The sequence below is a fragment of the Fundulus heteroclitus genome, chromosome 20 (genome assembly GCF_011125445.2).
Source record: "Fundulus heteroclitus isolate FHET01 chromosome 20, MU-UCD_Fhet_4.1, whole genome shotgun sequence".
NCBI classification, from domain to species: Eukaryota; Metazoa; Chordata; class Actinopteri; order Cyprinodontiformes; family Fundulidae; genus Fundulus; species Fundulus heteroclitus.
In genome coordinates this window covers 9,009,393-9,036,439 of record NC_046380.1, presented here as the reverse complement: position 1 = coordinate 9,036,439, position 27,047 = coordinate 9,009,393, and the positions used below count along the sequence as shown (strand labels likewise).

Genomic DNA, 27,047 nt, shown 5'->3' with positions numbered 1-27,047 from the left:
AACTGCAGGGAGCATTTAGCGTGCACTTAAAGGGAGGAAGAAGCTGAAGATACCAGGAGGCGTTTGAAAATGTCCTTCACAATGCCCCCGGCTACAAAGACACCGGCTACCCTAAAAATAACAACAAACGGGGCTTTGATAGATTCGTGGCATTTTGTATCAGCGCAGATGCTCTTGGGCTAAAATTAGATCGTCAAATCATTTGCAGACCAAATACCTCACAGACATGGGAACGGGAAAAAAAGGCTGGTTAAACATTTAAAAAAAAAAAAAAACACCACTTCCGTCAGTACAAGCTGCAAAAAGCAACACAATGAACACACCAAACACATGTTCAGTTGAATAATTATTGGCTTCATTATTGATGTTACTTTTTCATGGTTATGATCATTTGGAAGTATACATATTTCTTTTTTTTTTTTAAACATGTTTTCTCGTCTGTAGATTGTCCTTTTTATTGTAAAGTGCTGATAATACTACTTTTGAATCCAAACATTACATACAATATGTAGTACATGTGTTCTTTCTCCATTATCCTTTCATGATTATTTACAATATTGTTCTACATTTCATTTCACAGAAAGAAAAATCGTATCCACTGTATCAGCATTGTTGGCCTCTATGATACAGGAGAGCAGAGGTGAGATGAACAGCTATACATGTTGTCTTTAGTGGATGCCACACTTTGGGTCCAAAGGAAAAAGAAAGGACACTGATATTCAAACACAGCCTTTTACACACGGTTTGCATATTGATTATCTTCCTTCTTGTATGGTTGAGTTATATCGGGGAGGGGGAGGGCGGGGGGTCTCTCTGCAAAGAGCTGACAAGGCAGTTCAAATACACAGTTAATATTTCCCCTTCAGCTAAAAAGCTTTAGCTTAGCCTTGTGGTTCCTGTTCAAAAGCTCTGTCAGCTCTTTGAACCAGCAAGGAACTGATTACAGATAAAACATTAAATCAAATCTGTACTCAAACCTTCCATTTTCCCCAAAAACACTACCAGCTTCTAATCAACTTCAGCGTATTCGCTGCAGCTCACCCTGCTCATGGCGTGGAATATGCTGGTGGGTCCCTCAGTGGGTGAGGAAATGATATTCTTAAAGTCAACTCTTGTCTTTTTGTGCTTTAAACAGAAACAGTTGTGGACGTTCAACAGCCGAGTTGTGATCTCCAGTGCATGAGTTGCTACAGTGAGTCAGGCTGAAACCCGTTCACACACCTATTGCGTTACGGATAAATGTCGAGGTGCTAGCATTTTTCATAACTGTCAAACAGAAGATGAATGAAGACATAAATATATGGTGCATTTGCATGCATAGACAACTATTTTTGGTCAGACTGTGAGTTTTTACCCCCCCCCCCCACACACATACAGATGGCGGTTGCATAAATGCAGTTGTAGAATCAGACAATGACACTGACATTCAGAGGTTCTTCTTCCTCCCTGTCGCACATGGACATTACTGCTCGCTGGGCATTGGCTCACCCAAATCGGTACCCGGGAGAAAAAATCTGAACCGAATGGAAGAAGTCTGTTAGAATAAACATTTCATTAAAGAACTATGCACATTATCGCATAGTGTGGTCCACCAAAGTAGAATGGGCTTATTGCTAAAAAGAAAAAAAGCTACTTATTGTTACTCTACCTTGAGTCAGTAGTAATTTAAAATCTTAATTTGCCTTAAACCACCCGTGACATAGTTGTAAATAAAAAAAAACAACAACTCTAAAAACCTCCAGGTTGGACAGAGACGACTTAAGAGGCCTCATGTCAGGCAGTTGGATGATGCATCCTGAGCACATATTGGCAGCGATGGCATTGAAACATTTTGCTTCTGCAGGTCGAGAATGCAGCGGTGAAAAGGAAAACCCTAGTGACGAGGATGCGAATCCTGCGTTTACAGATGTCAACAACAGTTCGTGCTACACGCCTTCTTCTAAGCAATAACCAGCTGTAACTGTATTGAACATGAGAAAAAGCAGAAAAGGCAAGAGACACAGGGGCGTAGTCCGTCCATATCCGAGTCAGACGATGTCTGCCACGCCGCTGCTAATTATCACCTCCCATATTAATGTGACTGCCTTTGACTGTTACCTTGGCAGTGTTGAGCGAACTGTGGAAAGTATTAGCTGCATGCAATCCGAGAACTTAATCATGTCCAAGGCCAGCTTTGAAAGATATATTGATCTTCTGGCATCAGCGATGTCTCAGGGGGGCAGTTAGACTTCACTGACATTGTGACCGATCCAATGTTAGTAAAAACTTTTTGGTAAAAAAACGAAAAAGAAAGTCAGTCTTAGGGCAAAGATCAACCTGGTGGTGAACAGCTAATTTGCCGAGGGCAGTTTACAAACGAAGCATACAAATGTTTCGGTTAAGCTACAGGGCTTGTGTCCATTTCTCTAAAAGCTATCGGTAAAGGTAACCTCTTAAGATGCAGAGTGACAGTGTGACTTTGGCACTCTCAACGGAACAATTATCAATATTGTTAAAAAATAGCCTTGCAAAGAGCCGCACACCGTAGGAAGCTCATGCTTACTCTTTTGGGTTTTAGGATCTCCAAAGAACGCATATGTGTGGCGTACATGTGATCTGTCTATAAAGATATATTGTTTTACATATAAGAAATAAATATATCTATTGAATTATTTTGATCTTATTGCCTTATTTGCTTCCTCTTTTAGCTTACATGCATGCTAGGAATGCTTTAAGGTCATGCAACACTATGTGAACGGCGTAAACCCAGACGAAAGGCAGGTATAGCTTCTTTTTTTTTTGACGCACAACTTCTTAACAGTTGCTATTTTGATAACAAGGACGCAATTGGACGAGCCCGTGAAACAGACACAGCTGCGAAACTTTGATCACCGAGGCTGAGATTTCTATATGCAAAAGCAGCAGAATATCAGTTTACGTCCCCAATCACAGCTCAGTTTACAGCGGCCTGGCATAAGTTGAACGGCAATGACTTCTGGAATGTAAATATTGATACGCATCTTGTTACATGTAGAAAATGACCTTATTGTTAATTTATCAGTCAAAAAGTTCTCAAACGTACAGTTTTAGGTTAATAGCTACCTGCAGGCATCCTTTAAAAGTGTGGATTTGCACAGAAGGCAGTGTACAGACAGATATACAGTGGCCAGGTGAAGCAAGTGGCAGTCGAGAAACAAGTGGAACTTCTCATTGAGATAAATTGTCATGCAGTAATCTACTGACTATGTTTTCTTCCTACCTACCTATCGGATATCAGTTAAGTCACAGTTAAGCTACCTATCTATATGGATAAACACTGCAACAGTGAAACAGTGAAGTACTAAACAAGAAGAAACATTCAAGATGTCTCAAAGCTTTGCAGTAAGACCTGTTTGGGTGAATGGAGGTGGGGAAGCTTGCATTGCAATACATAGAGTACATATAAGACCATAGCAGTGAAAATTCAAGGCCATTGTCAGTCAGTCATCAGATACTGATGTCTTCAGGGGGAAAGGGTGTCAAACCATTAGGCTTAGAGCCGATGGCTGTCATTCATCCTTCTAATAACATGGTGTACTTAACCACGAGCCTCGTCACAAGTCACCCAGAGGCCCAATCAGCTTTGGCGTGGGCTTGGTTTGTGCTCACACATCCTTTTATCTCTAAATGTTGAAGCATAGGACAACTTTGTTTCATTAGCGTCAAGAAGCAGCATATGTGGTACACAGCAGGCTCTTCAGAAAGCACGTCAGAGTTGCGTGCCATGGGAAATGACTGATAAAGGGGGCAAGGGTCAAAAGCATGAAGTTTGGGTTCGCTTTAGTGTCTTTTGCGTGTGTGCAACTGCTGGCTACAGTGGTGAGCAGGACGCTTTAGGATATTGTCAATTTTTGTAGCAGCTAACCAGACAAAGACAACTCCATGCAGAAATTCAAAACGTAGAACTTCAATATTTTTTTTTTTAGGAGTTTTAAAGAAAGCATTTTAAAACTTGGTGCAAAGGGAAGAAGTAGCTTTTGGATTATTTCTTACTCATCATCGACATTCTGTATTCTATTGCCTTGATTTTTCCATCACACGTGTGGTAGGAGGTTATTGTTCTCTCTCATCCGGCTGTACAGTTTTAGATTTCCCACTGTGACGGGCAGGAAAATACTCAGCCTACACGTCAGTGAGCATCTTAGTGATGTTTACATAGTTCGTGTTAGCAAGAGTGCAGTTGGCCGTCTTAAGGTTCTCTTCCTGAAAGTCCTCGTTGCTGTTGTTCACAGCCTCCTGGATTTCCATGTAGTCCGATTTACTGATGGTGGAGCCGCTGCGGCTCTTCTTTAGCTCCTCGGCCGAATCGGCTTTGGGCACGTTGACCTGCAGATACTGAGCCTGCTCTTCACCTTCAGTCTCACGGTGATAGAAGTAGTTGAAGTTGGACACAATGACAGGCACTGGCAGGGCGATGGTCAGCACACCTGCAATGGCACAGAGGGAGCCCACGATCTTGCCGCCAATCGTAGTCGGGACCATGTCACCGTAGCCGACTGTTGTCATGGACACCACGGCCCACCAAAATGCGTCTGGGATGCTCTCAAACTGAGACTCGGGCTCATCTGCTTCGGCAAAGTAAACCGCACTGGAAAACAGGATGACCCCTATGAAGAGGAAGAATATGAGAAGGCCAAGCTCTCTCATACTGGCTTTGAGGGTCTGACCCAAAATCTGAAGTCCCTTGGAGTGACGGGACAGCTTGAAGATTCTGAAGACTCGCACCAAGCGGATAACCCTGAGAATGGCTAAAGACATGGCTTGCTGTCCTGGCTGACCATCCTCTCCCCTGTCTGCCAGCTCGGTGCCAAGAGTGATGAAGTAAGGAATGATGGCAACAATATCAATGATGTTCATTATGTTACCGAAAAAGCCCGCTTTGCTTGGGCAGGCAAAGAAGCGCACTAAAAACTCAAAGGAGAACCATATAATACAGAGGGTCTCTAGGACAAAGAAGGGGTCGGTGAAGTAGGCGTTTGTATAGGTAGTTATTGTGGAGTTGGTCTCAGGTGAAAAAACATGAGTGTGGGACTTGTGCATATCATCCTCATCATTGCGGAATATGGGAAGAGTCTCCAAGCAGAAGCTGACAATAGATATCAGGATGACCATGACAGAAATTATGGCAATAATCCTAGCAGGACCTGAGCTCTCTGGGTACTCGAAGAGGAGCCACACCTGTCTCTGGAACTCGTTGTCAGGAAGAGGCCGTTCCTCTTCTTTGATGAAGCCTTCGTCTTCTCTGAACATCTCAATGGCCTCCTCACCAAGCTCATAAAAGCGAATCTCCTCCGAAAAGATATCAAGGGTGACGTTGACCGGCCTCCTCAACCGGCCTCCGGACTGATAGTAATACAATATGGCATCGAAGCTTGGTCTGTTCCTGTCGAAAAAGTACTCGTTCCTCAGCGGGTCAAAGTAGCGCATCCTCTTTTTGGGGTCCCCCAGCAGAGTTTCTGGAAACTGAGAGAGGGTTTTGAGTTGTGTCTCAAAGCGCAGCCCTGAGATGTTGATGACCACCCTCTCGCAGCATTCATGGTCGGCCTCCGGGTCGTAGTCCAGGGGGTGCCCTGGGTGTGCGGCTGCCTCGTCAGAGGGGTCGCCTGTGGCAACAGTCATTCTGCAGGGCGGGGAGGCCTGCACCTTTCAGGATGTCTGGGTCCTGCAGCCTGGAGAACTGCAGGCGGGGGCCAGGAGAAGGTGGGGGCTCAACAGAGTGAAGACCTACAGGCCACAGGATGACACCTTGGATCTGACTGCAGGTAGAACAAACAGAGGAAAGGAGCAAGGTCAGAGAAACCTGAGAGATGATTCAGCGCTCGATATATATCGCCTGCTTAGCCCGGAGATGTCAAAAACTTTCTTTCAGCTTGAAGATCAAACAACAGAAAACAGGACAGAATTTGAGGCTCTCTCTAATTAACATGCAAACACGCATTCTGTTTTGCATATAAATAGCATCAATGCAGATAAACTCATGAGCTCAAAGAAAGAAGAAAAAAAAAACTTACAGATGCTCCACAAATCAGGACACTGTTTTGCTGCAACATCTATGTGCTGAACTGAATAGCCATACGTGAGAATGGCAATGCAGCAGACACTAAATCCATACAGACATCAGCCTGCTTCAGATGGCTTCAGTCTAAACACAAAAAAATAGCTTACGCCTTAAAATTCTTTGTGCCATCTAAAAATAATCAAAACACACAACTAGTTAGTGCCGTTTGGCTTGTATTAGGGTTTTGTGGAGCATCTGTGCCTTGAAATGGTGCCTGTTACTGAAATATTCAAAAACACCTATAAATAATTTACCCAAAGAAGGAAATTGGCTCTCAGAGAGAAAAAAAATGCATCTCGGTCTGCATTCTTATACCTCTACAGCACAGTTTTGCAAAAAAAAAAAAAAAATGTCAGGCAACAAAATCTGCAGGTGTGGTGGTGATCATGCCTTGAGAGGTGCAAATCCTTACTTGAACTACGGCGTGCTAAGATGTATACTCCAAATCAAAGAGACGGATAAAAGCAGCTTTATCTGGAGTGCATACATACCCACAGACATCTTTTTTCCTCCCCGGGTGAGGCTGGACGCTCCGGCTGGTGTCAGAGAGGGTGGACGGCTATGACCAGCTGCGGCAAACGGGTCTCCCGTCTCCAGCTCAGGTGGGGTGGGGGGGTGGAAATGGATTTCCAATTCGGGACAGTCGATGCTATTCACCTCATGTTGTCTGCAGCATCCTTGCCGTGTACACCGCGTACAGTGTTGCGCGGGTGTGTCCTCGATTTCCCCTCCCCGGCTCCTCTCCTCCGGGCAGGGTGCCGTGGGGTGGCGATTGGCAAAAGAAAAAGGGCGGAGGGAGACGTCCAAGGAGGTGTCGGTGCTCTCCTTATTAAGCGAAGGTGCTGGGATCAGCACAATGATCTTCTTCCACCGCTTTCCTCCGCAACGGAGCGACTCTCTGTGTGACGCGCCGGTGGCTGCGCAGGTAGCCTCTGCCTCTGGTAGACACCCAGAGGAGAACGTCCTCAAAACACGAGAGATCGTCTCGATTAATGCCAGCTGGTTGGGATCAATAACGTCACCTAGTCAAATATGCATGTTTTTCTTTTTCCTTTTTCCTTTTCGGGCAGATTTGCGCCACATAAACCGGCATTTCCATACAATCCCGCAGATCTGTTGCTGAACCGCAGCCCCGACACTCAGTGCAACGGAGACGCCGCCGAGAGCCTCCTTTTTGTCTACATGGTGGGCAGAAATGCGTCTTCAGACACTGACTTGAGACGACATGCGTGAAAGTCATAGTGGGTTTGAAGATTATGCAATTTCACTAAGCCAGCGCCCCATGCGCACTCGGGAGCACGGGCGCACACGCATACATGAAGCGACCCCCCGTACGCTTAAGCACATGTCAGCGCGGTGGGAGGTGATTTTTTTCTTTCTTTCCATGAAGTGGTGGAAACGGTTGTGTGGGGGGAAATATCTCTGCTGCCAGGCTTTGGCGTGGGGTTATTTATTGGCCACTGTACGAAGCTCCGTCCAACCTGCAGTCGGGCACTGCTCTGCATACCAAAAAGAGATGCTGGCGATGGAGCAGGGAAGGAGAAAATAGGCGCACTACAGCAGCACGTCCACCTTTTCTGCTGCTGCGGGTAAATGGTGTCTAAACATAGTCACTGAAGCCCACAAAAAGAAAAAAAACACTATTTGAAAAACAATTTTGATGAACAAAGAGCAGTAACACAATTATCAGAGTGAAAAGATAACCCTAAATGCACATTTTAAACTTTTTTGCACACTTAATAATAGTAATCTTCCTTTAAATAACACCTGGCATAATAAAATTATCTCAGGTGTCCTAGTTTGTACTCAGGTAAAAACTCCCAATTCCGTTTCATCTGCTTGTTCATGGCAGTCGATGTTGTAATCTTTCCCGGCAACAAACTCCATGAATAATGAATGGGAGGGGGGACAAAAATAGAGCAAATGCTCCATCAGTGCGTCTGGCTGTATACCAAGAGAAGACATAAACTTAATAAACTGAAATTGCTTCCTTCAAGATTGATGCTCGAGTTGGGACCGCCAGGGAGCGAAGAAGACAGTGGGAATCCCCTCAGCTCCTTGGGGAGGAAGGTGAAAGGGGGGAACGATGGGGGGATGGGGGAGACAGCAGGTTGATTTGTGTGAAACCTTTCCAAGGTTACACTTGGCAGACCTGATGTCATCCTGGGTGCCAGCCTTGCCACGATGTCCATCTGGTCTTCTGCTTCCACAGAAGCAGATACTCTTTACTATCTGTCAATGGCTTTTCTTGGCTCTTGATGACAGGACAATCGTTATTTATTGGCCGGGAAACTCTTACAATGAGCTCTAACTCAGCTTGCTCTGCGTTAGGTGGATTTCTGGCATTAAAATCATTAATGCATCATTTAACTTCTTCATAGACATCAGTCATAGATCACATACATTGGATTACAAATGTCTGTTTCTTTCTTTTTAAACATATTTTAACACAAGAACTAACTATTTTTTTTTAAATAAAGCAGGAACTATTTCCCTTTCCACACCTTAATTGATATTAGTTTTTTCAAACCAGATACTTTTTTTCACCTTTAATAAGATGTAACCTTGCATTTTAATTGAAGCTTGATTTTCTTATTTGGCGCTGCCTGAGCAGATTTAACTGTTCCGATTAAACCTTTTCCGCTGACAGGATTCAGCAGGTCTTTGTGGATGAGCAGATGTCCTGCAGTCTTAATTTAAGTACCACCTCTTCCCACTGTCCGCTTTGCATTTGGTCATGTCAGCTGTGAGATGTTCCAAAACAGCAGCTTTGTGGTGCCTTCACCGTGTTTGTCAGATGGTGCAATGACAGCTAATCCTAATGTTACAAAAGTCAAAGGAGATTTTAGGGTAAAACTGTCATACACGATCAATAGGTCCAGACTGTGGACACTTAAAATTCTTAGATGCAAAATTCCAATGTGATTTAAACACTGAGTCTGTTGTTAAACTTGGATGACAAGGTATTGTTAAGAATTGACCGCATCCAGTTGTGGTCCTCCCAGGTTCTTTATCTGAATAATGTGGTGTGTCTATTGTTGGCTTCTGTAGTATTATAAAGACTCTTGAAACTATATTTAAACATATTTAATCTAAAAGACTGAGGGATGTTTACAGCCTCAGTACTGGACTCTCGTACACAGCAATGTGAGGATTGGTCGATTACCCCATGTTGTCTTCTGGGATCCACATCACCATTAGACTGAGAGCTTGGCTTCAGGCAAGATAACTGTCCATGTGTTTGCATGCCAGACATCCTTGGGTTCATTTCCTTGGTAACTTTCTTTCGCAGCCCCTATCTCTGTCATCTCATAATCCGTAACAGTCCCCCTGTGGACGTGGCCAAAAGGCGCATCATAACAAAACAGTTCAAATTTCCATTAACTCCTCTGTTGGTGGGCCCAAAGGGCACAGCAGTTCCAAAAAATGGGCGGGACAAACATCAGCGGAAATATTTATCAATAACCACCATAAATAATTCAGAATTCAGCATTCACCACTCAAGACCGCAGTCAAGACATTTGTCTACAATATAGGGTTCGACTAATTGAGTAAGGCCTGTTTTAGGTTCCTATGCGCACATTATTTTAATTGTCGGTAACCTAAGCATATTTAGTAACCAAGGTCAAATCCGTCTACTCTTCTCCCAACACGAAAAGCCTCTTTCTTGGTCCTCCGCTCTCCATTTCCATGGATAAACATCCATCACTTCCATACCTTAAAAATTCAAGAGTACAGGATCCACCTGTAGCCTAGGCTATTTTCAAGCCAAAGCCATTGTTGAAAGAAGGCCAAAATAAGCCCTGTTACCAGTTTACCACAAGCCATGTTGAGAACACAGCAAACATGTCAAAGGAGTTGCTCTGTTCAAACGGGACCAAAGCGGAAATATTTTGGCCTACATGCAAAATGCAATGTGTGGAGGAAAACTAACGCTACGCATCACTCTGAACACACCCTATGATGACAGATGGTGTTGGTAGCATCGTGCTTTGGGAATGGCTTCCTCCAGCAGTGACAAAAAAGATGGTCAGAGTTAGAAAAAAAGATGGATGAAGCTTAATACAGGGCAAAAAAAAACCTGCTAAGACTTGAGACTGGGGTAGAGATTCATTTTCCAGAAGGACAATGACCCTGGAGATGCAATCATAGATGGAACGAGAATGTTTAGATCAAAGGATATTCATGTTTTAGAATAATGTAGTTAGAGTCCAGACTCACATCCAACTGAGAATGTGTGGCAAGACCTGATTTTCTCAAAACAATCTTACTTAGTTTTAGTTATTCTGCAAAGAACAATGCTCCTTCCCTGTGGGCAAGGGACATGCAGTTTCTATGCACACCACACATCTCAGCTGTGAAATGGTGAACAAACAACTATGTGCCCACAGTAAATCTCAACAAAAATGCATTGCAGTTTGTGATTGTAAATGACAAAGTTTGAAACACCTAAAGAGGTGTGAATATGGCTGCAAAGTACTGTTTATTAAATCCACAGTGTTTTTTTTTTTTTTGAAAAATAAGCTGTACCTATAACTCCTGGATGCTATGTGTACCTTTATGAAAAGGTTACAATTTCTTTTTCTTTTTTTTTCTTGGTCATGCAGTCCCTCGAATGCGGTTGTCATTTTGTGGCTTCCGAGTCTCCCTTCTTCTAGATACTGCATTGCAGCAGCTACAGGTTTTCAACATTACACACACACACACACACACACACACACACACACACACCATTGCATGCATAAATCCTTATGATGACATATATAACGTCAGCGTGTCATGTTCATCTGCACAAAATATATATTTTCTTTCTAAATAGTATTTGGCTTTTTTACCTGAGGACTAGCTTTTGTATGTAAATGTATAATAAAGGATTATTATCACATTAAACCAGGAATCCTATGTACAAATCAGGGTAACTTACACACTATGACATTTGTTTATTTCTATTGTCTGCTGTTTTTTTTCTCTAGTCCTTAGGCCATCTTCCAATCCTTCAACCTTAATGCTTTTCCATTTCTTTCCAAAGCTACTGAGACTCCGTATATTTATCCCTCTGGGAGATGAGTCATTTCGGAAACACTGCTCTGGAGACAGAAACCGAAGTGGTCCTGCGAATAACGGCAGGTTACAAAAAGACCCGGAGAGCGGTTCCAATAAGTAAGTTGCGAAAGGCGCGTTGATGGGAAGCGTTGCAACTCATTTCGTCCTCTATTTTCCCTGGAGGTAACGACGATGAGACGAGGAGAGCAGAGAGCATAATGCAGAGAGAGAAGACGGAGAAAGAAAAAGGGAGGAGGGAAAGGACTGAGTTGTGCTCATCAGATGTAAGCCCATCCAGACAAGGTTGGATCCTGGATACGAGCCAAACGACAGGAGCAACACAAGGACACCGGCGGCCCACTGCAGTATGCACCTAAGCTGGAGTCATAAAAACCCACCGCTGCTCTGAGTTCCTCCTCTAGACTACCTGTAGATGCTTCGTCCTTCGTTGGACAAGTTATTCCATCAAGACATATACAGAAATATATATTCTGTGTCTGTTCAGTTCAGTAATCTATGCTGACGCTGAGGGGAAGGACTGTGAGTCAGTCTGTGAGTCAGTGTCATTGTTCCAGGGAGACTCGTATGCTGCACTCATGGATCCATATAAGCGAGTGAAAGTTAAGGCAAGTGCCCGTCTTAGAAACTATCTGTTAGATTACACCAAAGGTCAGAGCAGAAATGAGACACCTTTGTCCGATGGGGAGAGAGGAAGACTCAAACGGTGACTCTGATCTTTCTGGAAACCGAGCAGGGTTCTGTATGAGAGGACTTTATGCTTTGTGAATTACACTCCCCACCCTTGGATGCTGTAACCAAACCAGGCACTTCTCCCTTTCTGTAAATGAATTGCTGCATAAATGCCATGGATTCATTTGAAAAGTAAAGTGCCATGACAAAGTATTTTTCCTTTTTTTGTCACGCATAAATGTTTCAGATTATCCAATTAACTTTAATATCAGATAAAGCTAGCATGAGTGAACACGAAAAGCTGTTTTGGAATGACGATTCCTTTGGCTGGCGGAATGAAATCATCATTTGAAAACAGCCTTTTGTGTTTACTCCGGTTAGCTTTGTCAGATATTACATGAGCTTAAGGATTTGAAGCATTTGAATGTGACAGCTAAGAGCATTGGACATGATCTGACTGTTGGGATTGACTGTGACTTTGTGTGACAAAGCAACCCTCTGATTTCTGTTTGTGAGGTGCTAAAAAAAAAAAAAAAAAAAAAAAAAAACAGAAGATGGGCCTCAGCCACATGGAGCTGTCTGCTGTCCAGCAGGCTCTGGGCCCAGCAGCCGCCCTGACTCACGGGACACCTGGGGGTAGAGCGAGGGCAGAATATTTTCCAGTGTCACACGGCCTGATAATTGAAACCCTCAGACCCGTCCGACTTTTTCCCCTTCTTTGTTTCTAATCCCGTCAAAGACAGACAGATCTGCGAAAATTGTTTTACACGGCCAACTCATCAAATTACGCTGTCCCAGCATGTCAGCATTGTTGCTTTAATTAGCAACTCTGTTGCTCAAGCTCAGTCGGTTGCAATGGAGACAACAGCTTGGGACAGCTGGGCAGTGACATCACGGCTACTGCATGCTGCATTTCTGTTGCCACTGAGATATCTCAGGTGAAGCCACACCACTATGACAAAGCACTCTTCATTACTATGCAGTCACCAGCACTACATGAAGATGGTTTAGGATTTTCACGCCTAATGCACATTTGCAAGTATACAGCACAGCTGGGTGTTCGCAACCCATTTTTAGGTTGACCCATAAGGGAGAGGAGAAATGTATGCATTCTTAGACCTGCTTCCTCAGAGACAGTCTCTCCTTTGTCTCACTGAAAGCTCTCAACGAAGAGTCGTGTTGCAGAGGAGTAAATCTTAGGAGCACCCCCCAGAGTGCCATTACGTGCTCTGCGAAGAGCAGATGGATGTATGGCACCCAGAGAAATAATGGCAATACATTCTATTTTTGGCGATCTAGACGTACAGTTTTAGGGCAAATACTGTGCCGCTTGAAATATCATCCGAGAAGAAGACAAAGTGTCCGGTGCTGTGAATAACAGCAACAGACACCGCCTCAGACATTTGTTTTCCCTTTGGCGATTTGTTATGATCATGCCTCAGTAAAGCTCAGCGAGTTCAGCGACGACAGGAGGCACCTCTCGTGGCAGACACGCCCCATGCTGCCTTTTTTGGTGTCATTAGAGACAGACGACACTCTGCTTCGATGAATGCATCTTCTCATGTGGCGAATGTTAGCGTGAAGAGCAGCACCCAGGAGAGAGGTGGTGGTGGGGGGGGTAAGAGGGGAGAAGCCTGGGGTCTTCACAATTTCTCCCCTATGAACCCAGACTGAGCAGGACCATGAATGTTCATCCTCACATCTGCCTGCAGCAGCGTCACAGAGAACCAACTGCAGAGGCTGATTGTGCTGTTCTCACTGAGCTATATTATACACTGGAGTGCTAATCACCGTCTGTTTGAACGAGTCGCTTTGAAGCCACCAGCCGCCATATTGGTACTCCCTATTTCCCCCCAGTAACTAGGGAATATGTGCGCTACAGCATCAAATAACGAGGATTTTCTCATGTTCAGGGGGGGGCTTAAAACTTTTAAAATGTCAAATGCCATATAGTTTTATGTTATGTTCTAAAAATATCAAGTACTGAGAAAGTCATGTGCTGAAATATTTTGCATTTTATTCATTTAAATATATATGTTTAACATTTATAAATATATAAATAACAATATACAAAAACATATATTTACATATGTGTATCCATATATATACATATATACATATACACATACTTATATATACATATATATATATTTAATATGAATAACATGTAAAATATTTCAGCACCTAATTTCCTAGTAGTTGATAGTGTTAGTGCATCCACTGACTGTAGAATTACCTGTGAAACGTTTTCACTTAGCCAGAAAACTGCTTGTTGTTGCAACCAAATCCTATGGGATTCTGTGAGAGTAGGGAGTAGCAAGATGGCGGCCAGTGACTTCAGTTTTTCGGCAAAATCAGCACTCCAGTGTATTATATAGCTCAGTGGCTGTTCTTTGCTGATGACACCATGCACTTCAGCCTATGTGTGCATGTTTCCTCATACGTTCCTCTCTGTTTCAAAGGAACCTAGGGCAGCGTGCACTGAGGCATAGGAAGAAGTGACTGTCTTACAGCTGTGCCACGCTCAGACACACACAAAAGCACGGTAACACAGCTGCATGTGTTGCCACAGTGTGTCACAGTCAGGCACCTATTAAAAACACAAGCAGGCGTGCAGCTCTGCATTTGTCTTTGTTTATGCTGCGTTTAACGAGTTGGATTGGCCTTTCATTTTTACGTCTGTGGAGACAAGTTAGTCTAATTACTTAGCCAAGGTAAGATGCATATCAAAAGCACTCACTGTCCATGGCAAAATCTGAAATTTGACGATATTATTTCATTTCCAGGGCAATATCCTTTACATCATTTTTGTTCATGCATGAACTCTATTGATCCGACCACTGTCTAAACTTGCTTGTCCCTGCAGGGTCACGGGGGAACTGGAGCCTGTCACCAGTCCATCACAGAGCAACAAAGAGACGGGAGAAACAACCAAGCACGCACACACGCATACCTAAAAGCAAATATAAGACACCAATTAATGATTTTGGAATGTGGGAGAAATTACCCTAAGCACCCAGAGAGAACCAACACATGCACAGGGAAAGCATGGAAACCCCATCCTTCCTACAGCAGTGCTGAAAGCTGTCCCACCGTGTGACCTGTAGAGATTCTTATGTCAGAGATTGGTATTTCAACGTGTTTTTATTCCCTCCCATGCACCTATAAAATTAAACACTACATTTGCAACCCAACACATTAGAAAATAACTGAAACATTTATTTATTTCAGTAATGAATGTCAAAAGTTGAAACTCAGACTGATACACACGTAGGTATGGATTCCAAGTGTTTGTTTTGGTTTGTGAATGTGATATGGCTTATACCATGTGGCTGTCTCATCAAATATTTCACCATGGTAACACATGGTGACAATATAGATTCTTCATTCTATTGCTAATTTAAATCCAACGTTCAAATTTTCAAAACATATATACAAATATAACAGGACAATACCAAAGAGGTTTAATACTGAGACGCTATTTTATGGACATTTTATTACCTACACAAACATGAGGAACACTGCTGAGTTGACAGTTATTCAGAAGGCAGTTCCTAATACTCTCCACAAGGGGGGGTCAGCTACAAAAAGGTATTGCTAAAGGGAACTGGCTGTTCACAAAGCGCTGTATCGAATACTGATGAAAAGTTGAGTGGAAGGAAAAACGTGGTAGGAACACCACACATGCACATATCCAGGACTTGGGCAACGACCATTGCATTCCTCGTGTTCAGCAATCCCTGAACCATAACATAAATGTCAGAAGAAGCCAACGTTGTCTCAAGAGAGAAAAGACAAGACAGTTGCATTTTATTTGGAAATCAAGGTCTCAGAGTCTGGAGGAAGAGTGGAGAGGCACAAAATCCATGTTATATGAGGTCCAATATGAAGCTTCTATAGTTATGAATCTACATTCAATAACCAGGAGCCAATTATTAAATCTATTGATGTTGTGTTTTATTGGATCAGAGCAACCATCTACCTGGGTATTTTTCAACCCTTCATGCTTCTTTCTGCTAAAAGCTGTATAGCGACGGTGCTATAATGCAGGACTTAATACCTACACAAAGTGCCTAAAGTACAAGTACCTGCTTTGATGAATAGTTTTGCTGTATCACAGCTTGACAGATGTGAACCAAATATTAAAGTATCTTTGGGTTATGGTCGATTGGAGGATGAGAGCAGCACCGGCCCCAGGCACGTGCAAACCAAGTCACTGCTTAGGGCCTTCAAGCCATTAGGGGTGTCCATAAATGTTTGAATTGCAACACAGACAATAGAAGTACAGCTTTCATGTTTTGTATTGAGAATAAAAATGCTGTTATGTTTGATTTGATGGTTTCATAGATAAATTAAAAGATTTTAAATTGTTTAAATTTAAGATTTTAAGGAATTGGCCCTACGCAACCTTGGACTCGTCCTGGACGAGAGTTCAGGCCGCTTTTGAAGCAGTCCAGTGTCCTTAGAACATCAGCAGAGTGTAGTGAACAGCAATGGATAATGTACAGTATATGGATATGCTTTTCATTATGCCGGCAATTGTGTAATTTTTTTATTTTATTTAGATCATATAACTTTATTTAAAAAAATAATAATAATAAATGTGTGGCTTTTTTTAATTGTAAAAATTATTATTTGCAAAATAATAAAAATGACCAAAATTTAAAAAAAATGATATAAGTGAAATCAACATTTGAAAAATGTATGTTGTACTTACTCAGGTCATCTTTAGGTATACAATGAATTCAATTACACAGTTAAGGGCACTGTTTTTCTCCAAAATAGATAGATAAGTGAATATATATATATATATATATATATATATATATATATATATATATATATATATATATATATATATATATATATATATATATATATACATATGTATGTATATATATGAAACTAATGGGCCTTAAAGCACAAAGTAAATACATGCTACCATGACAACTGGGAACAAAACAACATTAATCTACAGTGATGGCCCATTATATCCCAGGATATTAAGTCTAACTAGTTTACTGCTAATTACATTTTGCTTCTCCACAATCCACAACAGAGAAAGATGGTCCAGCTTGCAGGTGTACCTCGCCAGCCCTATGGTTGAGTAATGCAGGACATGATTAATGACTCTGGGCAATTTGCAGGCCCATTTCATTTTTGCCGGTTAAAAATACATCGAAGAAGGAATTGAACTCGAGAAGGGCATACAGAAAAAAAAAACGTGCAACTCAGCAGTTCTGATCTAGAGCACCTGCAGCTTTGGGACAAATGTAAAGTGCTTTGCAGGAGGGAGGTCCTTTCAGCTCTGCAAGAAAAAAAAGCACTTTACTGAAAAAAATCAGTAAAGTGTTGGTAAGAGTACAAGCTGCTTCATTCTGGCATCACCATGTGCAGAGATACCACATGTTTAAGCCAATTTAAAGCCAATAACTCTTCTATAGTGCTATATTTATCATGCTTTAGTCGAGTGCAGCACTCAGACCATCATTATAAAAGCCTATTGTTTTTACTCTGTTACTCTTCCCAGGTTTATACTAGTTCCTTATAGTTGCTTACATGTTGCTTTATTATTCTAGAAATGACGAGATTTTACAATGGGACTTTCTTCAATAACAACCCAGGACTCTGCAAAACCACCTCCAGGACTGTTTCTCTGCTTTTTTCAAAGTTGTGCAAAGTGTAAGTAAAGTTTTTTAGCAGCTCTGGCTTAAAGGCTGTAATTTGTCTAATGGGAAATAAAAACAATGGGCCAAACTAAGGCGAATTGTCAAGGAAGATTTACAGCGCTTTCCAGACCTATTTTAGTTTCCGTTTACTGGAACATGTATTGTTCCACCATGCTGCATGAGTCATTTTTGTTTCTTTTACTTTGAGTAATTTTTACTTACCTGCATTTACTCTAAGTATTCAAGTGATAGATGTCCTTTTACCGGTGCATACATCACATCATGATAAACTAAAGACACAGCGCCATGATCTCATCATTAGAAATCTGGTTCCAATTTGTCGCTTTTCTTGTGAAGTTGGCGAAGAAAAGTGCAGCTAGGGCATCGAGATTAAACATAAAAAATACTAATAAAACCATTTCTGGACATGGCATATAAACAAAACTTTGAAAATGTGGGTCTCTAAAACTTATAGAGAGATGAAAATTAATTTATGTGTACAACTGACTTCCCAAGTATCATCAGTTCAAAACCATGTCTACAAAAAAATTTAATCTGGATCACTATCTCCAAATGTTGCTGTTCCTCCCTCCTAATAGTAACACTTTATTTTACCCACTAGATGGCAGTGGTGAGTCATTTTTAATTATGTTAGAAGCACAGATCAGCTTGCTGTCAATGTGACTAAAGCTATGAGTCAAAGGCGATATAAACAAGAACTAACCCCATTAAAACGAAGTACAGGAGGATTTTATTGAAAGGTTTTGTTTTTGATACATCTCTCAATAATAAATATACGTAATCTATTTAAAGAGAGCATTATCTGAAATAATAAACAACTAGTTCCCTCATATTGGTAATTGGTGAAGACTAAATGCTTCTACTATTACTTTAAATCCCACCGTTAGGTTCTGAACCAACATATAAATCTGCAGCAGAACACTCAGCTAGCTCAGACATTAATAAAATGTCACATGTCTATTCATGCTACAAGCCGTAATGAGCCATGAAAGGACACGCAGGGTGGTAATTACTTTTCAGACGCCTTTTAGTTTCACTGTTTGTTTGTGTCACCTTAGCTCTCAGCTTTAAAGCTAATGCGTCTGTATGTCTTCTGGTGTAGATGAAAAGGTGGCTGACGTCAGTTGGCATGCCAACTCAGAGATCTGAGGAGCAGACATGAGGAATAAAGAGGGACGGTCCTCTCTTCCTACTGTCACACATAACAGCAACCTCAGTGATGAGAAAGACCTATTTATCCTAAATATAAGTAATAAAAGCACTAAAGACGGAAAGACATTTAATCCTAAAACATACCTTTATTTGACAAGAGACCTTTTTTGACCAGTTTCCTGACTTCATTTATAAACTGTTCTTTTGCACCCCTATCATTCCCCACACCTATTGCAAAAATAGGTAAAGTTTGTAAAAAAAAATAAGAGTTGTAGTGAATATGTATATTAGCTTGATAAGTAGTTGTGTTATACTTAGAGGTTTTTTCTTTTATAGACGTTTAGGCACTCTTAACACACATGATGCTGGTATTGCATTTGATCGTACAATTACAACAGTTACTATTTACATTATTATGATAATGGTGATGGTTCCTTCATGGGATGCTGATTCCATTTTTTATTTGGTCACAAAATTGAAATGCTGGTCGATTTTCACACTATTCTCATTTGCATATGCAACAGATTGTCGTTGTTTGCTTGTTTAACTTTGTTGTTTGAGTTAGTTAGAGGTTATCTATCATCCTTCTCTTTCACTGTTGACCAAAGAGAGCGGACTGAAGTACCGGTATCTGAACGTTTACAGTAAAGTATCAATCTAAGCTCATAATTATACATATTTGTATAAACCAGGTTACTTTCTACCTCAAACGAGCAAATAACGAAATTACAATCTGTTTATTGACCTTGACCACCCCAAAACTAAATAAATTAATAAAATAAATTATGTACACATCTAAATTTTCCATATCTTCCCAAAAAATAAATAAATAAATCAGCTAAAATGGTTTGCTGTGTTTCTGCTGTGAGGGGGAACATGGGACATATTTGGGGAACACAGTTCCATGGAAACGTTGGAGGGGAAACCACCGTCGTCATGGAGACTGCATCACAAGGCGGAGACCTGCTGCACATCCTGCCTCCTTTCATCCACGCTGTATGTCATCACTGAGCGCAACAGTCTATTCATTTTATCCCATCCCGCTTTTTTTGTTGTTGCGCAACTTAAAGCGCTATTAACAGGCAGAGCCGTGATCTCTAAATGTCTGTATTTATTCAATATATATATTACTTATATATATATATATATATAAGTATAAGTATAAAGAAAATACAACTTTCATTTCGTGATAAGCATTTTCCTTCTCTCACCTCTCCAAACAAGACTGCAGAGTCAACCACGTGGACAGGTTATGATATTAGATATAACCTAAACAGGCATTTGGCTACATAAATCACCATAATACATTAAGAATATTACTGGACGACTGCTCTTTCCACGAAGCACAACACGTTGTTGTTGTTTTTTTGTTGATGTTTTTTTTTTTTTTTTTTTTTCTTGGCCTGGCAGGAGGAAATGCTACACGTGTATCCCAAAACCGACAACACTGGCAACATAACATCAAGATATGTAGGCATCGTGTGGCGTTTTACCCTAAAATATATCTGTTTGAACAATGCACTTTATTCAGCCAGCGACTTATAAAGAGAATGTACAGTCCGCTAGATCTTTCCGGCCTAATAGGTAATTAGGATCTTTAAAAAACAGAAACAAAAAAGAAAAACGGACATCTAAGCTCAGCCACAGATATGGACTGACAGGTGACCATTGGCTAAACAAAAAAGGTTGCAGCATTAGACCTAACATTTCTTTACGCCTCATTAATGATCCAACACGTCCCTCACACGTCCGTGAAGATCTTTTTGATGTTTACGCAGTTTTGGTTGTTTTCTGTGGTGTAGTTGGGCTGCTTGAACGCACTGTTGATGCCCTCCACAATAACCATATACTCCGACTTGCTGAGCGAGGAGGAGCTGCACGATTTGATCTGCTCCCCGGAGGGCATGTGCTCGCAGCTGACCGAGTTAAGGTACTGCTGGTGCTCCTCTCCGTCCGTCTCTCGGTGGTAGAAGTAGTTGAAATTCGACACAATCACCGGCACGGGCAAGGCGATGGTCAACACGCCCGCTATTGCGCACAGCGACCCCACTATCTTGCCGCCAATGGTGACCGGGTGCATGTCCCCGTATCCGACGGTGGTCATTGTCACAACTGCCCACCAGAACGCTTCTGGGATGCTGGTGAAGCTGGACGCGGGGTCGTCCGCTTCGGCGAAGTAAACAGCGCTGGAAAAGAGGATGACTCCTATGAAGAGAAAAAAGATGAGCAAGCCCAGCTCCCTCATGCTGGCCTTGAGCGTCTGCCCCAAAATCTGGAGTCCCTTGGAGTGTCGTGAGAGTTTAAAAATCCGAAACACTCTCACCAGCCGGATCACCCTGAGGATGGCCAGGGACATCGCCTGCTGGCCGCCGTTGGTTTGCGTCTCGGCCAGCTCCGTCCCAAGAGTGATAAAGTAAGGGATGATGGCGACAATGTCAATGATATTCATTATGTTTTTAGAGAAAGTGGTTTTGCTGGGACAGGCGAAAAACCTGACCAGCAGCTCAAACGAGAACCATATAATGCAGAGCGTCTCTATCACAAAGAAGGGGTCCGTGAAGGGGCTTGGCACATTTGGAGCAGTGCCATTCACCGTGGGCTCCACTGTGGATATGTCTTTTTCGTCCCGAAATTCAGGCAAAGTCTCCATGCAGAAAATAACAATTGAAATCAGGATCACAAGCACTGAAACGATGGCTATTCCCCTCGCAGGTCCGGAGCTTTCAGGGAACTCAAACAAAAGCCAAGCCTGCTTTTGAAAATCGTTTTTGGGGAGTATGCGCTCCTCCTCTTTTATAAAGCCTTCGTCCTCGCGGAATTTCTCCATGGCCTCCTCCCCAAGTTGGTAAAACCGTATCTCCTCTGAGAAAATATCAATGGGCACGTTAACAGGTCTCCGGATGCGCCCCCCTGACTGGTAGTAGTACAGGATGGCGTCAAAGCTGGGTCTGTTCCTGTCGAAGAAGTACTCGTTCCTGAGCGGATCAAAGTAGCGCATCCGTTTCCTCGGGTCGCCGAGCAGCGTGTTTGGGAACTGGTTGAAAGTTTTGAGTTGCGTCTCGAAGCGCAAACCCGAGATGTTGATGACCACTCTCTCGCAGCATCCCTGGCGGCTGCGCTCGTATCGATCCGCGGACAGGTGAGGCGCTGAGAGCACGGCCGACTCTTCCAGCATGTTTTCCACCGTCATGACGTCCCTCTCCACCTCTCCATAACCCCGCTTTTCAATCGCGAATCTGCCCCTGTGCTCGGCTGAGGAGGGCGGCTGGACAACGCTGGAGAGCTGCTCATCCATACAGGTGTTTCCTTCTGCTTGGAGAGGCAGAGTGCGCCGCGTCACTCCCAGCCAAAGCTCACAGCTTTGGAGAGCTGAAGCGGACGCCACTTACATGCCTCCCAAGCATCAACAATCACAGGGAGACGCGTTGCACTTAGTTCCGCTTCCACCCCCCCCCCCCCCTTTCTAACACGCAAACACCCGCCCACGGGGCGCATATGTCTGACATACGTCCACCACCCGCCCAATCGGGAATTAACTTGACGCTTTCGTCTTATTCAGACTAGAGTTCATGAAAGTTCATTAAAAAAAGATGTCACATTCACTGCGTGGAAAAGACAACAGGTGAATGCAAACTATTTTGTTAGTTTTTTCTTAAAAAACAAACAAACGCGTGAATCTATGAAAGGGAAGCGTCGCATCACGAAAGCATTGCCATATTTTCCACTAACAACTGACGCCGCGCTTGTGTTAGAAAGCAACCAAATGGGATCTGACTTTTTTTTTTTTTTTTTTTTTTTTTTTGTGTATCAGCTGAAAACAAAGTTCCCACAATGTCAGTCTGTTTGTCTTTCAGCATGAATGAAGCCCCTCGTAGCTGTCTGGCCTCGTCCTGCTTGTTGCTCAGGGGGTGATGCTCTCCATGGTACTGAAAACAAACCCACAACCCCCCTGTAAATCAATTTGCTCTCTTCTAAATAGACCTGAATTGAACCCGTGGTGCATCCAACGCATGCTTGTGTTCGTCTAAACGTGGCCTCCTCTAAAAAAAAAAAAAAAAAAATCTTCAAAATAAGTTGCATAACGTTCACTAAGAAAGAAAACAACAACAGTCGTGTTCAAAATACAGTAAGTCACACCGTAGAAGCATGTAGGGTGCAAGTGTCAGCTGCGGTGGAAATGTAAAATCACAGTTGTTAATGATTCATAGTCTCTTCATCAAGATTTCTGACTGATAGTTCCATCAACTCAAAAATGCAAAATGTGCTTCTTTTTGACTTGTTGCAAATGAAATAATCTTTGCTCATCTCCTAACAGGACCATGTCAGTATCTGATGAACATATCAATAAATCAGTCTGTCTGAAAATTGCGGTTACAAATTCTAGTCAATTAATCTGATTGACCTTGAGCTATAATAATAATAATAATAATAATAATAATAATAATAATAATAATAATAATAATTTAGTTCAATTCAATAAAATTGTATTTATATAGCACCAATTCATAAAACATGTCAAGTCAAATTTAATCAGATTATACAGATTGGTCAAAAGGTTGCCTCTCTAAGGAAATCCAGCAGATTGCATCAAGTCTTGACAAGCAGCATTTACTCCTTCTGAAGGAGCGTAAAGCCACAGGGACAGTCGTCTGCATTGTTGATGGCTTTGCAGCAATCCCTCATACTGAGCAAGCATGAAGCGACAGTGGAAAGGAAAACTCCCCTTTAATGGGAAGGAAAAACCTCCTGCAGAACCTGTGTGAACTTAGGCAAGTAGCAGACATATCCTTCCAACAAGTTGTCTCCGTAACTACAAAAAAGATGGTTCTACATGCATGCATGTTTTCCTTCCAATTCACAAACATGGGCTGCTTTGTTTTGGCTTAACACATAAAGTCCCAATAAAATACACAGATGACTGGCCGAAACAAAAAGTTAAAGAAATATCCGTACTTCTTTGTATGTTGTGATGACTTCACAATTTGAATGCCTCTCTAACTTTTTGATGCAAATAATGGACTACAGTATAGATGCATACACCTGGGCTAAATGAAAAGCATTAACTAAAATATTACCTACCGGAAAGGTGAGAAAATATCATTATCACTGCAGTTAGATCATTTCTATACCAGTTTTTCCACAGTCCTTTTAACAGCAATGTGTTATAGGAACAGAAGATTGACTTTTACACCACTTCACACCGAAATACCTTCCCACTTTTCACCACTGTGCATGTGTGGTATCTTGAAGGCGAAGAACTGAACCGCCATTTTATAGGTCTATTTTTAAACAATGACTTCCCCCCTCCATCTCTCTTCATGATGAACAGTGTTTGCACTCCAGTTTTGTCTCTGTCTTGTCTCCTCACTGCAGCCCAACAGTTAGGTGACCTTTCTGTGCTCAGTTAGATCTTCTAGGCCTTTTCCTATTATCCACCAAGACCTAAACTCTGCCTTTTCCTAATTAAACCTCATTAACGATGCTGCAACATCTAAAGGGCATTTTGCACCACAGAAGGTAAATGCAATGTCCCCTCTTCAATAGTTAGATGAAGTCACAGTGCACAGTTGTTATTTTTCCCATTATCATAAATATAACAAAGTCTAAACATTACTATTACTGCAATAGAAAAATGCTCAGTGTAAAAACAAAGTTGTGCTTTCAAAATTTGGATCAAAGGCAGCATGTTCTGTGCTCTGCTTGATGTAAAAATGTACAAATGACCATGACATAATTTCAGATATTTACATTTTAAATAAAATATCTTGGATTTTTAGACAAGAAGACTGAAATAACTAATTATTTAATGCAGCACCCTGGTGTGGTTACTTGAGTAATAAATAAAGGTTGAAATTGGAATACAAATAAACAATTTTTTTTAGAAATACAAATAAAACAGAGCAAGCACAGTTTGTGGAAGGGAATACAATATATCACATTTCTTAATTAACTGATTGGTACAAGCTGTAAGTTATGATTTCTTTTTATTTCAGCAGGATTGCTTACCATGCTCCTCATAACGTTTTCTTTAATCCAGCATTGTCAGGCTGACCCTGTTGTGAGACAACACGAGCTGTGTGTTGTTCTTGGATTTAAACAAGCCAGAAATCAATTGTTTACAACCGATTTAAGAAGCCTAAACGACAAACAGCTTGCTGATGGAAATGTATGAAGTCAAGTCTCTTAATTCATTTTCCAAGGATCAGGTGAAGCTCAGTGTGATCCCTGTCGAGACAAATTCACTCATGCCTGATTGATGATAACGCCCAAATCAAATTCAGTTATTTAGAAATAATCCCTTGCAGCGAGGGAATCGTGCCGTTGTGAACAACCTCTTACGTGGCTGCGAATCAGTGCGCATGGAAAGTTTTGTCTGGGCTCTCATCGCCATGGCAACAAAACATCAAGTGTTTTGTAAAGAGAATAGGAGTTAAGTTGAAGAAGTTACATAATTTACCGACCAACTTGTGCAGGAGCACGGATGCTGGAAACATTGTTTGATATTCAAACTGAGAAGTACACGTTACATATCAAGAATAGAAAAAGGTGTGTGAGTGTATCTGTGTGAACGTTTGCTTCGGCTCCAAGGACTCTAATCAGAACTCAAAGAATTGGCTCGACAAGAAAGAGCAGATATTAAAGCAAAGACCTTGGACAGAACAAACACCTTTATTAAATAACAACACTCCTTTCAGTGTGTCTGGCTGCTAACAGTTCTCCCCCCCCCCCCCCCCCCCACCCACCCATGTTTGTCTACTGAATTTACAGTTTGAACATAATAGTTGAGAATACTGAGATTCAAAGGACCTTGCATCGTGTAAGTACTGTGCTGTAGCCTCTAAAAAATAATTCAATCTGAATATCTGGTTATAGATTAGAAGAAAATTGAGATTTTTCTCTGCAGTTGATTTACCCTAAAAATGACCTGTCAGTAAAAAACAACAACAACAAGATAGAGCTCCTTTTTGTATTTTTTATGTAAATAATTGAGACACACAGAATAAAAGAAAAAAACATAGAAATTTGACATTGAACTCCCTAACATTCTGTGCACATGCTAATGTCCAGTTTCACATGCATTCATTAATTCTTAATAGCATTTCGATTGCACAAGGTCATTTATTCTGTTTTCCCATCACTTTCCAGCCTATTTAACTGCAGATAAAACAGGCCTAATATGTGTCCAAACCTCTGGTGCCAAAGGCTGCACAAAGAGCGGCTTTTTATCAGTCTGGGAAGTTAAAGAATGACCTATTAAATCTGGGAAGCTATAATTTTTAGTGACATTACAAATGGCATTGTGTCTCTGGTCTGAAGGGGGATGAAGTCTTTTGAGATAAAGGATCTGAACTGTAGGTTTCATTCTTCAACCCCTTAGATAGCGTCAGAGAAAAGGAGGATGGTTTCCATCTGCAATGACAGCTGCTGGACTTCTCTTTAACAAATGAGGTTCTGTTGTTTTTATGGGGTTTTTTTTCTTTCCCTTTTCTGACTGCTGGGTCTGGCTTACAGGCAAATACTGGTGGATCAATAAACGCGGAGAGAGAAACCAGCGCTCATCGATCAGCTGTGCATTGGCTGTGTTTCCTGCCAATGCAGAATCATTACACTTTCACACTGTCCGCTCTCAGTGCTGTCAGTAGTCAAAAGGAAAGCCAAGGTTATAAATAATTCAGCGACGCTTCTCTGGAAGAGCAGGCCCATACAGGTGGGATTAAAGGAACCTCTTTGGTTTGCAACCATCTATAGCACCCTTCACATTTTGTTGCTTAATTCAGTGACATGTCCTCCTGTATGTTCTTTTACCATTTTGAAGAGTGGCTAAAAGAAATATGTCATATCATAGTTGTAACAGCCAAACAAGAAGTCACAAATTACTAATTAATGTTGCAAGATAGCTGATCAACATGGAAAACAAAAGCATGCCATAGAAACGTTCCAGTTAAATGTATTATCTACGCTTTTCAAAGGTTGCCGATAATTGTTTGCTGCAAGAATCAGTTTATTCTAAGAAATGTACACACCTTTCCCAGAGGTGCCTACTTACAGGATGTTGGTGATAACTGCAGTTGAATCAAAGTGATTCCCAAATTGTGGCTGACTTACTCGGGTGAGCTGCATCACATTAATATGGCTTTGCTGTCTTTAAAACACACACAAAATAAAGAACTCGACATGATATATACATTTTGGCTTCTGAAAAAGAAATGTGTCATGATAAAGAAACGATGCAAAACTGAAGCATTCACCAAAGCATCTCTTGCTCTGGCTAATTCTAAAAAAGGCTAAAAGGTTGTAGCACATACTTCTCTGTTTGTCTGTGTATGTCTGGACGGGGGCTGCAATGAATAGCCCTTCAAAGGATTAATAAAGGTTTTCTAATCTGATTCTGATTA

General features: G+C 41.7%; 2 protein-coding genes across 2 annotated transcripts; both read right to left on the bottom strand.

Annotated features, from left to right (window-relative positions):
* Positions 1 to 439: 439 nt before the first annotated feature.
* On the bottom strand, positions 440 to 7,399 carry LOC105928073 (potassium voltage-gated channel subfamily A member 2). The gene is made up of 2 exons (XM_012865171.3): positions 6,568 to 7,399; positions 440 to 5,774 (listed from the first exon to the last, which is right to left on the bottom strand). The coding sequence occupies exon 2, from the start codon at positions 5,635 to 5,637 to the stop codon at positions 4,141 to 4,143; it is 1,497 nt and encodes a 498-aa protein (XP_012720625.1). The 5' UTR covers positions 5,638 to 5,774; positions 6,568 to 7,399; the 3' UTR covers positions 440 to 4,140.
* Positions 7,400 to 20,027: 12,628 nt separating this feature from the next.
* On the bottom strand, positions 20,028 to 22,091 carry LOC105928071 (potassium voltage-gated channel subfamily A member 3). Its single transcript, XM_012865170.3, has one exon. It carries the CDS (start codon positions 21,944 to 21,946, stop codon positions 20,393 to 20,395), a length of 1,554 nt encoding a protein of 517 aa, XP_012720624.2. The 5' UTR covers positions 21,947 to 22,091; the 3' UTR covers positions 20,028 to 20,392.
* Between the last annotated feature and the right edge of the window lie 4,956 nt (positions 22,092 to 27,047).